At 40.3% G+C, this 13,538-nt stretch overlaps 1 protein-coding gene across 4 annotated transcripts in view; it reads left to right on the forward strand.

Moving 5' to 3' along the window:
* Positions 1-386: 386 nt before the first annotated feature.
* mink1 (misshapen-like kinase 1) overlaps positions 387-13,538 on the forward strand; it is a 34,049-nt gene continuing 20,897 nt past the window's right edge. For all 4 annotated transcript variants that reach the window (XM_037118954.1, XM_037118955.1, XM_037118956.1 and 1 more), the window contains exons 1-11: positions 387-1,921; positions 6,958-7,023; positions 7,443-7,625; positions 7,715-7,825; positions 7,897-7,987; positions 8,086-8,216; positions 8,307-8,361; positions 10,353-10,431; positions 12,646-12,821; positions 12,910-12,979; positions 13,075-13,285. In XM_037118954.1, coding sequence (XP_036974849.1) covers positions 1,865-1,921; positions 6,958-7,023; positions 7,443-7,625; positions 7,715-7,825; positions 7,897-7,987; positions 8,086-8,216; positions 8,307-8,361; positions 10,353-10,431; positions 12,646-12,821; positions 12,910-12,979; positions 13,075-13,285 — 1,230 coding nt within the window. In that variant the 5' untranslated portion in view covers positions 387-1,864. The remainder of the gene's footprint in view (positions 1,922-6,957; positions 7,024-7,442; positions 7,626-7,714; positions 7,826-7,896; positions 7,988-8,085; positions 8,217-8,306; positions 8,362-10,352; positions 10,432-12,645; positions 12,822-12,909; positions 12,980-13,074; positions 13,286-13,538) is intronic.

A 13,538-nucleotide genomic window follows, 5' to 3' on the forward strand; every position in this document is an offset into this window, starting at 1 on the left:
CATGTTTCCATATACTGAAATGTTTATTACAACTCCATTGTGATCCCCAGGTTATTGCTATATCGTAGCTTCAGTTTTCTTATGACATACCGGTTTGTCCTCTTGAGCTCCTGGTGAACAGCTTTGGAAGTGAGTCATGAATTATTGACAAGCATCATGATATGTTGGAGATAAGGAAGGCCTGGCTTAATGGAAAAATGAGTATAGCATAAAAGAAGGTGGAAGGCACATGAGGGCAAACAGCAATAACAGGAAGTATTCTAACAAAAGACACATGAGTAATCTTAAATTGCAGTTATTTATTATTATTATTATTATTATTATTATTATTATTATTATTATTATTATTATTATTATTATTTCGATTGAAGTTTATTATGGTGTGCGTTGGCTGATCACGTAGGTCAATGCAGGACAGGTATGTGAGAGGGTGACCTCAGCGGTGCAGCTTGGAGCAGACAGGCAATTGCGTAGGTTGAGTCCACTGTACATTTTTTCCAGGTAATTTGTCCCATATGAAGCACCGTAGCCCTCCAAGAGGCGAAAACACTTGAGGAGTGTTCCGTGCAGCCAATCGTCAGTACCAACCCCGCAAGACTACAACAAGGCTGGGAGTGGGAGGGAGGACTTGGGAAGCAAAACATGGCGAAATAACAAGTTTGGCTGTTAGCTGCAGTTTGAAATTGCACCTTATCTGTCGGGCTGGAACTACAACTACAAGTTCATACAAATCTGGACGCCGGAGAACGAAAACAACGTTTATCTTTAAATAGTCGTGGGCCACAGTTTACAAGTATTACGGTGGCTGGAGAGAACATAGTCCCTGCCTGTCTGCCTGTGTTTTCCCCGGAAGGTTGGCAGTGCTAGGCGCGACTGTCAACAGAAAATGGATGAAGACGGAAAGTTTATTCTGGAAAAGACAATTTAGTCCACTAGCTTAGCCGCGTTAGCTAGCCAGTTACCGTTGGATCGATCACGCGCACCTGACTCGGAATTCGGATTACAGCGCGCTCGAGCCAAAAACTGGGGAATATTTAAGTCGTGTTAACAAGTTTGACAACTGAGGTCGCGAAGAAATATATTTCAAACGAGGCCATTAGTTTCATTTTCCTCACTTACCCCACAGTAATATTCAGGTAGGACTTAATTAAAGGCGAGTAATGAGAGCCTGACGGTTGGTTCTGGTGCGGTGCGGACGGACCCGGACGCCATCACATCAGACGTTGCGTTCTCCTTAAAAACAACCGCTGCGTTGCTGAGCTGTAAATTATATTTTATACCACATCAGTCTAAAAAGGAATTTTTCCGGTGGCACACCAGACGTATGTGGTAGTTTTTTTTTCACCGCGACACGCATCTTTTTTTTTTATCAACATAAGATTAGCTGGGATGTTCTTCAGCAGCGGAGCCGCGGCGTCTTGTCAAAATGAACGCAGCAAGGTGTTTAACAACAGTGGAGGTGCATCGCATTGAAAACCTGCCAGCTGTTAGAACAGCACCGATGACCGGCTAACGGTGACGTTAACTGTCTGCTGAAATATTTTGTTTTTAAGTTGAATGTGTTATGCTCACGTATTGCAGCCGGCTTTCCTGTAAAACAACTGCGGATAACATAGCTCTCGGCCGGAGTTGACGTGAGCTAGTCAGCTGGGTGCGTCTGTGGCAGCTCAATCTGCGATGTGTTTGCTAATCTAAGTGCTACCGTGTTGTTCCGCAACAGTTTCATCATACTGGACTGGCCGCTTGCTAGATTTTTACTTTCTATATAAGCCCGCACAGGCTCGTTTTAGCAGCCACTCAGCCCAAGTACTTCTTATCAAATCACGGGCTAACTTGTTAGCTAACGTACCAAGTTTCGCCAGCTATGTCTGAAAACGCCCCCACACGAAGCCTGGATGACATAGACCTCGCAGCTCTCAGGGTGAGTATTGTTATTACAAGATAAGTGTGCTGCACTCTGTTCATGTAAAATGATGGCAGACAGACGCAGTAGATGTTATGTCATATGAACCGGAGTGTCAGTTTGTCTCTGATACAAGCACGACCACATTACACCCACGCAACAAAGTTGAGGTGGGATAAACGTCCCTTGGCCTGGCCTTAGCACAGATTCTCGTGAAAGATATTGTCTGATTTCTCCATCTAACAAAGAGCCACATTCTCCATTATTACCAACTTTTCGTGATTCGTGTGAGAATAAATGAATGAAATCAGGGCTGCTCCTGTCTGCAGGGCTATAACACCATGTAGTTATTTTTTATTATGTACACAAACATGCAAAACATTGTTTTTGTTTGAATTGGCTGTTTTGTTTTGTTTTTATATATAGATAGCAATGCACAAACGCTGTCTCCTTTGTTTTAATGGTTGTTGTTTTGGAAGTGATTTTTCATGGGGACCTGACAGATCCCAACTTGAATGACAAATCCTGTAAATATCCCTTTGGAAAACTGGATCTGGTCTTTCAGGTTTAGTTGACTTTGGTTTGGATTACTGGCAGCATTCTCATGCTGTATGAAGCTGTATGTAACAAATCAAACTTTGTCAAGGATAGAACAAAAAGGTCCTGGGACTTTGTTCCCCATGATTTCAGTGGTCCACCTTGAAGGCCTCAGTCTAAAGAAATCTACCTGGCTCCTTTGACCATCTTCCTCTAACATTAAACCAGCTTTGCCTGGCAAGAAATGAAGTCAGATGGAAAAAACAAACATGCTCGCACTATTCCCATTTGTTGAAAAGGGGTAGAGTTTCTGAATCAAGACCACAGATCTTTTACTCCTTTTTGATGTATCTCTACATTTCAAAGGCAGATGTCAAAAAAATTTTTTTGCAGCAACAGTCAGTTCCCTTAAGACAGACACGTATTAGCATTATAAAGACATATTTTATGCATTCAGTCACTGTTTTTTGCATGGATTACAGCCCTGTCTCGTTCCTCTTAGGTACAGCTTTTAAACATAATCATAGTATTCACTTTTATATTAGAGGGCCTTTATAAATCTCGTCTAGATTTAAAGAGGCCAAAATGTTTCTGAAAACGTGCATCTGGCACCATAAAAACTCTAATGTAAGAACTAAGAATATGAGTTTATAACTGACAACATCACTAAAATTAGGAAATCACAGGTAGAAATTGTGCTGTTGAAATTAAAAACATATTAGAAAATACAAGCTATTCCAAGAAATATACCAGAGGAAAGAGAAATTCCCTGTACCCCTCGAAAATAGCAGGAAACTTGGCAGCACTTTGGTGTAGCCTTAACAGATTTGTGAGGCTTAACAGGAGATCGGGGTAGTTTATCCAAATCCTAGTTTGTTGGGTGGGTGTTACCTCTGTCCTTGACTCAAAGGAGAGCTCACCTGAGAATCCCTCAATTTTTAAAATCCGAGTTCTTTATAATAAATCTGTATGAAGTGGCAAGTTGTGAATATAGCCCACATTGTGTCAGTTTGTTTATCTTCAATGGAAGAACATTCACTTGATTGAATTTGGAAATTGGATTATCAGTCTGGAATCTCACTGTAACAGTGTTGTGGTGTGGATATTTTGGCCTAAGTGACTGAATCTTTTTTAGTGGCTGTAGTCAAATGGCAGCAGTGTTGAGTTAAATAAATGCTTTTTACCTCCTTTTAATGTTGAGGTGGCAAACGCTCCCATGCCAAAATATGCATGGCCAGCAACTGCTAGAGATAAGTGTGAAACTGTCGTTGTGATGTGGGTGAACTGACCATTTAAAGGTGCTCTATGGAGTTTTCTTGTAAAAAACAAACAAACGTATATTTATATTAAGTGTTACACAAAAAAATGCATTGACTGTATTGAGCACTAACAAATGTGTTTTCCCTCCTAATAAAACATTGTCAATTTTCTAAATTTAATTCCTGTGTTTACATCCATGAGCGGGCAGTCTTCTTCTTCTCTGTCTTTGTTGGTGCATATCTTGGCTGTTACTGCCACCTGTTGATCAGTGGAATAGTGTGAAACCATTTGCAGGACTGTGCACCATATCACCTACGTGTGCGTGCATGCATGTGCGTCCTTGTGCGTGCACCTGAGATAAACAAAATGGAGACCCACCAGAGAAAAACAGTTCCGTAGCACTAATAGAGTACAAAAACTCCTCAGGGAACCTTTAAGTGGCTCAATCACAGCATTTCTCAAGTTTGCTAAAGAGTGCAGAAGGACTCCAGCATTACATAACGACAGTCCACTGAAGACAGGCGGCAACAGATCATTTGTGCAGACACTTTATTCTTATGCCAGTAGAACTAGATAAAACCAAACCACCTACACAATTGTGTTGATTACAGCTGGCCTAATAAGCCCTCTAGGACTAAAACACAAGTGACAAGGTCATAGTCTGTTAAAAATGTCCACTGAATTTCACAGTGTTGTTGTAGATTTACAACAAAAGGAAAGTTACTTTTGGGATTATTTTAGTTTAAAATAGAAACTTTGAGAGTGTGATGAATTTTGGATGCTGCTCAGCAGACACTAGCCCTCTGGAAATAAACCTCATGAGAAATTGAATCTTGTGATTTTGTTTTATTGCAGTGAAACAGCCTATCCTTGCTGGTGTAATGGTGCACCGTGGTGTAATATTAAGAGAAGCTTTGACTAGGATTTACAGCTTTACTGTAAATACAAGTAAAACATTGGATATTAAATGCCTACAACTACCTTTCTTCCATTGTAGCTTTATTTCATATTGAGGAATTGTGAGTGTTATCATGTGGCCCAAACTGTTTGGATGGGTGAGATGTAGGCCATTTGCTGACACAAGGCCTATAAAGATAGCATAATTCAACTATGGCAGTCTTGATGAATTTAAAAATGTAAAATGTATCTGAGGTTGCTAAGAAACTGACATACTGTCGAAGTTAGTTTGTTGAATTTGACGTTTGACCTCTTCTCCAACATAAGCCCAAGTTTTATTGTTAGTATAATACTTGTTAGGGAGGCATAAAAGAAAGGTCCACAGAAAATCATTCTCTGATGATATACAGGGAATGCTGTGTTTGAGTTTTGATTTTGACGATTGTTGCAGCTGTGTAACCACAGATAGGGCAGGCTTTTTTTAAAAGACTTCCTCTGTTCGCTAAGTTGACACCCCTGCAGGAAATGTGTGGTCAGCGTCCCTGTGGACTATTGCCAGTGTCTTTTAGAGTTCATACCTCGTTGAACTGACAGGCATGCTGGACATTTTTTGAACGTTCATAGCATTATTCCCCAATGTTCTCTAATATATTGAGTTCACACATTAACACAGCAGCATGATATCCACAAGAAGTGTCAGAGCTGCCACTTTGATCATTTAGGCAGGCTGCCTGTGGATTTCTCCTCCAGCAGTTTTACTGATTCCTCGCGTTTTTTGCAATCATCACCGACGATTGGTTTGACTGCTGATGCTGTGTTTCTCCTGTAACATAACTGTACCCTTCCCCTTCTCTCACTTCATTCCTCTCATCCCACTCTCCTTGTTGGACGTGGGTGAAGCTCCCGCCCCTGCCTCGCCACCCACACTATCATTACATTATTCTCTTCATACCATCATTCTCCTGCCTCCTACTTGACGTCACGGTCCCCCCTCTTTCGTGTCCTTCTACATAAGATGCTTCAATATGTTGCCAGTGTGTTTATTTCATCATATGAGCAAAAGTGTGGCCATTTCCCACTTTTACTGCTGGACTTTACACAAATATATACATGCTTTTTTCCCGTACATTTTCCGTGGCTCAAAGGAATGTTTCCCTCCCTTGTTGAAGGCAGAAAACCCATCATTGGAAACAGATGAAAGCAGGATAGGTCATGCTGTACATTCTAAACCTAAAGCTGCAGTCTCACCACCCACACATCTTCTTAAAGCCATATTGAAATTGCATGAAAGTGGAACTGCTTGTCATTTTCCCTTGTCTCTTGGGGGAGGGGGTTGCATAATTATGTCAAAGCAACCTGCTCATTTTTAAAGTAATATGTGTTCAGTGCAATGAAATGTCAAATGAACAAATCTGGAAAAGGACAGATGTCCTTTCAGTGTTGTCAGAATTCATCTTTGTATATCTAATCTACTGTCAGTGTTTAGTGTATCTGCTTGTCTGTTTCTTGTCTTGAGGGTGGGCGGTGAGTGTGTGAGTAGGTGGGCGGCTAGGAAGATTGAGTTCAGATGATTTGTATGGAAATTCAGAATTATAGTATTGGATATAAATTTGCTTAGGAACGGTTGCTTTTTCTTGTTTTTATCTATGATTTATATTCTACTGAGGCTGATGTTTATCTTTTTGTATCTATGTGACAGTGTTCTTGAGGGAGTCTATAGATATTTAGAGCAGCTATCCTCTTTTTGTAATGACGTACACATCTGTTGCACAGAATAATTCTAAATGCAACAGTTTGTCTTACTAAATACTGTATTAAATAAAAATGATTTAAAAATATTTTAGAATGAAATTAATGAAAACGTACTCAAATTATGTTGGCCTGTTTTTTTTGTGTGTGTGTGTGTCCTCAACAGTGTTTTTCAATTCCGACATGTTTTAATTGAGCCATAGTGCCAACATTACGGAAGCCAGGTTGCAGCAATTACTAGAACAGGTGCAGTTCAGTAGGATTTTAGTAGTCAGGGACCACTCTTAACTGAAGAAACATGAGTGTAACAACATGAAATATGACCTCCACTTAGGGTTGGCATTGAAGTGTGGATGTGTAGGATTCAAAAAAGAACAAAGCATCATCACCCACTTGAAAACAAAAATAAATATGGTGTGCTTTTTAGTGTAGTCTTTTTAATTTCTACCCCAAATCTGCAAAAAAAAGAAAAGAAAGAAAGGCAAATGAAATGCTGTTTTTCTATGGATCCTTTTGTTTCATGAAAACGTTTAGCTGATGTGGCACAACAAGACAGAAAACATCAGTGTCCTTGTGTATTTAACCCTCTCTTTCTCCTCTCTCTCTCAAAGGATCCAGCAGGAATCTTTGAGCTGGTTGAGGTCGTCGGCAATGGGACATATGGACAGGTATACAAGGTGAGACCTGATGCCTCTGTCACATCTGGATGATGTAGAACTTTTATTGGAGATTGAAGCATCAAACACGCAAGTTTTCTCTTTTTTGTGGTGTGTTGCTGTAAAACTGAGCAAGCTGGAGTGTGGCTATAAAGCCCACTCTAGTGTCTGCTCATTTGTTAAATGTTCTGTGCATTAATTTATCAGATTACAGCGGATTTATCTCCCTGCTAAGTCAGTGCATATATCAGGTGTCAGACTGAAAAGTCTAGTGGCTGTGTCAGAAAGATAAGAGACTCTAGTTGAAGAAAGTGTAATAATGTGGTGATAAAGCATTAGCCACACTTAACAGGCAAAACTCAAAGAGTTTCAGAAATAGTCCCAGGTTAATTTTAAACTGCTGACCACTGTAACCATGATCCAAATTGTTGTTGAATCAGGGCCGTCACGTGAAGACAGGCCAGCTGGCGGCCATCAAGGTGATGGATGTTACAGAGGAGGAAGAGGAGGAGATCAAAGCAGAAATCAACATGCTGAAAAAATATAGCCACCACCGCAACATAGCCACATACTACGGTGCCTTTGTCAAGAAGAGTCCACCAGGACATGATGACCAACTTTGGGTCTGTCTACGCTTACACCTGTTCTGATCATTTTAAACCAGTTCGTCTGTTTGATTGTGCTCACCATGTTTGCGTTTGTCTGCATATAGCTGGTGATGGAGTTCTGTGGGGCGGGATCAGTGACCGACCTTGTGAAAAACACTAAGGGCAGCTCTCTAAAGGAGGACTGGATTGCTTACATCTGCAGAGAGATCCTAAGGGTGAGAAATCGTCACTCAAACAAAATCTGATGAAAAGGTTGACTTTTACTGACCAGTTGTTTGTCTCGCAGGGCCTTTCTCATCTCCACGCCCATAAGGTTATCCACAGAGACATCAAGGGCCAGAATGTGCTACTAACAGAGAATGCAGAGGTCAAACTTGGTATGTTGAAGGTCTTGCGTTGTTTCATTGCAAAATGCATGCTGTCCCTCACTGTCTCACACCCTTTCCTTTCGTCTGATTCCTTTGTCGACTCTCAGTTGATTTTGGGGTGAGTGCTCAGTTGGACAGAACTGTTGGGCGTAGGAACACCTTCATCGGCACACCGTACTGGATGGCACCTGAAGTTATTGCCTGTGATGAGAACCCTGACTCCACCTATGACTACAGGGTAACAGCAGCACTGTGTTTGTGTGTGAGAGCACTATGCTGAGAGACCATATGAAAGACAGACTGACCTGGTTCCTTGTGTGTGTTACAGAGTGATATCTGGTCCTTGGGGATAACAGCCATTGAGATGGCTGAGGGAGCTCCTCGTAAGTGCGCCTGTTTTACTTGTTCTTGGTTATACCGTACATTTCTATGTACTCAGCACCAGATCATGTCTCATCCTTTCAAAATTCATTCTGAAAGACCTCATGAATGAGTCCTGTCTTGCATATGCAGCCTTGTTGTCTGTGCCTTCAGATGGACAGCTGACTCACTGTAATCAAGGTAGTGTAGTCGTGAGCTGGCAGTTGGTATGTGGAGGCTGATTGCACAGATCTCTCTCTGGTCTGTCTGCCTTGGGATTCGGTGTCAAACCTGACTAAGAAACAGAAAATCTCACTCAAGAGTAGAGGCAAAATACATTACCTCAGCTGTGGCAAACAAAATTCATATTAAACAGCGGTTCACCAACATGCTCGGTATACTGCTACATTTGACCAACTGGTGGTTGTTATAAAAAGACTGTGCTAACCCTCCCTGCAGTAAGATTCGACTTACACTCTTTACCTATTGCTTTACTAAGTATTGCATTTGAGTTTAAAGTAGTAGTAGAAAAACACTTGCAATATGGAGCTGACGTTTATGAGCTCTGCATGGCTACAAAATGTGTCTTCACTCTGTCTGGATTTTACACACGCCTGCAGCTAATTGTTGAGTTGGGGACACAGTGATCTTTTTTGGACAGAAACTAAGCTAAAGTCAAATTAATATTCCTCCTTGTCTTAAGTATTTCAAAACCTTTGCTTTTTGATATTTTACAGTGTAGAATTATATATTTGCAGGGTTTAGGACTTAAAGACTGTTTTTGCATTAATCTGTTGAAGGACTAAAGTTCACTGTAGTGTGTGTTTAAGGCATCAGCCCACAGCTATGATAAACTGGTTTGGAAGACAACCATGTTCCAGTATGCAAGTGTGATACTGAAACTTGTTGCCTTCATGTAACATACACTGAGACACTTATGTTTAGTAGTTAAACTAAAAAATATATCTATATGCCAAGATTATAAATTTCTCATTGAGTGGGAAGGGGTAGAATTTCTAAGGCTATGGGAAAAAACACAACAGACACAAATTCAAGCAGCGAGTATTTTTATATTTCTCAAAGGCAACCTTTAAGCTTAAAGGTCAAGTGGAGTCTGGTTTTCTGAGTCAGAATACCAGTGGCACTTGCAAACATTTTAATATTCTTTTTTTGACCATGTTGATGCTGCTGTGAATGACATAAGGCATACAGGCCAACTGTCAAGCTGTTGTTGATGTGTCATTATAAATTATGCAGTGTTAGTCACTCACACTATCAGTCTCATTACTGAAGTATATTTCTGCTAAGTTAGGATGTTTTTTTGTTTTTGGACGGGCTTTTTTAACCATTGGTAATGCTGAGACCATTTGCCAATCAATAGATCAGTCAACAAAAAACAATGGAAAACAGTTCTGTTCAATAAAATAAGAAATGTCCAGACACCACTAAGGTCCATGAATCCTTTCAAAAAAACAAAAACAATTAGCTGTCAGTACAGTAAGATAAAGCTTTTGGACTCTGTATAATTGAACTGCTAAAATCTAAACAAACTGAATATTTCACCGTTTAATGAAACGGCAGTACAGTATATATCTCTGTGTACAGCCCTCTGTTTTAATGTGGCCCTTTTCCTCTTGTCTTTGGCTCTCAGTCACGTTGCATATGGCCTAAAGACTGCATTATAAAAGCCTATTCACTGTCAAAGTGTAAAGCTAACCAGTCAGGTTTAGCTACCTACGCTGGGAACACAGTGACTCACAGGCCTTGCTCTTACATTCAATGCAACATAAGCCTTGGGCACCAGGAAATATTGGGTAACAGCATGTTTGATACAAAGAATATGTGTAATGGTGGATAGTATTACAAACTGCCATGTGTGGGTATACATCATATTCTGTCTAACATATAATTCATTTTGATGTCCCAGTTTTTTCTTCTTGGTGCTGTAGCTCTAAGCATGGGTAGGTGGATTTAATAATACCTAACAGCTCTCACTATCTCTTTATCTCTGTAGCCTTGTGTGACATGCATCCGATGAGAGCCCTCTTCCTGATTCCCAGGAATCCCCCTCCCAAACTTAAATCGAAAAAATGGTGAGTTATCAACCAACCTGCTGTCTCATTGAGCCCAAAGTCTTATTTACATGTATAATAACCTAGAAATATAACAGGCTTCCTTCACATGATATGAAATGAGTTCATACATATCTTAATTATCCATCGATCCCCATCAAGACCTTTTAATTGAGCCAATCAAATCTTGCATGTAACAGTATTGTCCAGTTTCCTTCAGAGTCAGAGCAGAGGGTGGCATTAAGCCAGACCACAAACCTTCAACCATCAACGCACATCTTGCCCTGCAGCTTAGCGTGTTGCAACATACAGATAAACAAACATTAAAGTTCACAGCTAACACAACTTTATACTCCTAGCACTCTTCAGTACAAAAACAGGCCCATGACATGTAGCTGCAACACAAGCTTGTTCATTTTGTCACTCATTTCCTACAGTGTAACACAGGCTCTAGACTGGGTGCCTTCCAGCCTCTGTCAATAAAACGCAAACTGCAACATGCCCCTCAAGGTGGCTGAGAGAAAAAGGAGCATTTCCAGGGTCTTGTCAAAAACACCCAGTTTTGTCACGACAAACACTGCTGGAGATGTATCAACTTTTTGTCAAAATAATCTGGTTTCATTAACACAAACACAACCTCATAAAAATATCCAATGTTGTCACACAACAAATGCCTTGAACTTGAACTGCAGTCACTTCTCACTATTCCCTCCACCTCCAGATATGAAATTCAAGTCATATACATGTGATGTCAGCGGGATATGACATGCTTTGTAATAATGCCAGTATGGTCCATTGGCCCACGACAAGTACAAATGTGACTCTTTTTTCCTTTCATAATAGAAAATATTCAGTTTTTGGCTACAAACAGATATGGCTAAATGTGATATGCAGGACTTTAATTCAATGATGAATATATAATTTTCACTATTAATGTGAGGTTCATTACATACAGTAGTAGATAAGTTCTGATCCAATGTTTATCCCTATCACATCACATGGAAACATTTGCATGCAGTGCATCAGACTAACATTTGAATAATATGATTCTTTGTATTGAAATAAAACATGTTCTGCAATAATCAGTTAACTTAATCTATCAAAAACATGCTGTAAACAAAAGTGGAAAAAATCAGGTCATGGCTGGAGAGCACATTTACAAGTAGTGTAGTGACTTGGTTGCTCTGTTTACTTGATGTTTGAGAAAACAGGTTACTGCAGAGCAACAACAACTAGGTTATGTGCATATAAAGAAAAGTTGTTTAATGAGAGCAGCACTGAATGGAAAGACTGAAAGACTGAAGTGTGATGGGTTACTTTGGTTGTATTTGTCCATTGATTAGGAGTTTGCTGTTCCTCACTTAGTTTGAGCGGTCATATGCTTTGTTCTAGTATGGAGACAAATATGATTGTGAGAAAGACAAGAAGCCGTAGACATTTTAAACTAATTTGTCATATTCTTTCTCCTACCCTGTGTTGTTGCTCCTATTACTCTCCCTGCTACTCGTTAATGGACCCACTTAGTAGAGTTTATGCTCCCACTGCATTCACAGTGCATTGTTTCTTTCAGAATGTTTTATATAATTCTAATCCAAAAGAAGTCAATATGGTGTGACTCAAAATGAACAATTATTCAAATACATAAGTCTAAGTAAGAGATGGACACAATAACATGTACACAAAAGAACATTATTGAACTAATACAGGTGATTTATACAGTATTTTTGCATGATTATTGTAATGCATTGAATTGTATTTGGTGGTGATGATGTGCTCACATTTTAGTTCCATTTTGAGAGAAATTAAGTAAGAAGAAAGTAACAGATCGGACTAAAGTACTTCAGATTGTTAATAAACTGTTCGCTCAGTTTACTTGTGTCTGCTGGCAGCTTCTAGCTCCCCTGACAATCAAATCATTTCCATAAAGACATTACCGTATAAAATGGGTCAGTGCAGAATGTTGTGATTTCATTTCCCAGTTCGACACTACACTCTTAGCAAGAACTGGGAACCTTAATGACTTTAGTTCACACCTGTATTTCCTACAAATGTCACAAACAACATTCCTCATGCAAGAGGTGCTAAAGACAGACCTTGTCCCACTTGAATCTCTCTGGTTGTTGTTGGATCAGGGTTCTGGGCAATCACAGCCCAGCTGCCAAGTGTTCCATGCCTCCCAACCCTCCCACTCTCCCTCACTAGTGTATCATCCTCTAAACTTCCCCTTCATCCCAGGTCCAAGAAATTCATTGACTTTATAGAGGGCTGTCTTGTGAAGACATATCCCAGCCGACCATCCACAGAGCAGCTGCTCAAGCACTCCTTCATCAGGGATCAGCCTACCGAGCGCCAGGTCCGAATCCAGCTCAAAGACCATATTGACCGTACACGCAAGAAAAGAGGAGAGAAAGGCAAGAAAAAATTTGATTGAAAGCTATCTTATGTTTTTTTGTCATGGACAGTGATCAACTGGATCATATTGTCATTTTTTTCTTATAGAAGAGACAGAGTATGAGTACAGCGGTAGTGATGAAGAGGATGAAAATCGCGGAGATGACCGAGAGTCAAGGTAATTACAATTTATTGTCTCTATCACAGAAGTATGAATCGTTGTCTTGTGGTCTCTGTGCAAATCAATGTCCCCAAAATCCTCTCACTCATCAGTTCAATCCTCAATGTACCTGGTGAGTCAACCCTGAGGCGGGACTTCCAGCGTCTCCAGCAGGAGAACAAAGAGCGCTCGGAGGCTCACAAAAGGCAGCAGGCCCAACTGGCTGCTCAGCGTAGGGACCCCGAGGAACACAAGAGGCAACTGTTGCATGACCGACAGAAACGCATTGAAGAGCAGAAGGAACAGCGTCGTCGACTTGAAGAGGTATGAGTCAGCCAGGGAATTCATATTTTATCTGTGTACTAAATATCAAGGTAGCGCACATGCACACTTCATAGTAATATCAGCTACTACATTTACCCTACATTTCTCAAAGCTTATTGTCTTGGTTCATCTTTTTGTTTTCTGTTGTTGGTTTCCATTCACTTATTAAAACCAAGAGTATGTGATTTTGCCAGATAGATCAGTGGTTTCGTTGACCTTGTTTTTGTAATTAACTCTAATCCTGCACATTTTG

This window comes from Acanthopagrus latus, chromosome 13, assembly GCF_904848185.1.
Source record: "Acanthopagrus latus isolate v.2019 chromosome 13, fAcaLat1.1, whole genome shotgun sequence".
Lineage (NCBI taxonomy): Eukaryota > Metazoa > Chordata > Actinopteri > Spariformes > Sparidae > Acanthopagrus > Acanthopagrus latus.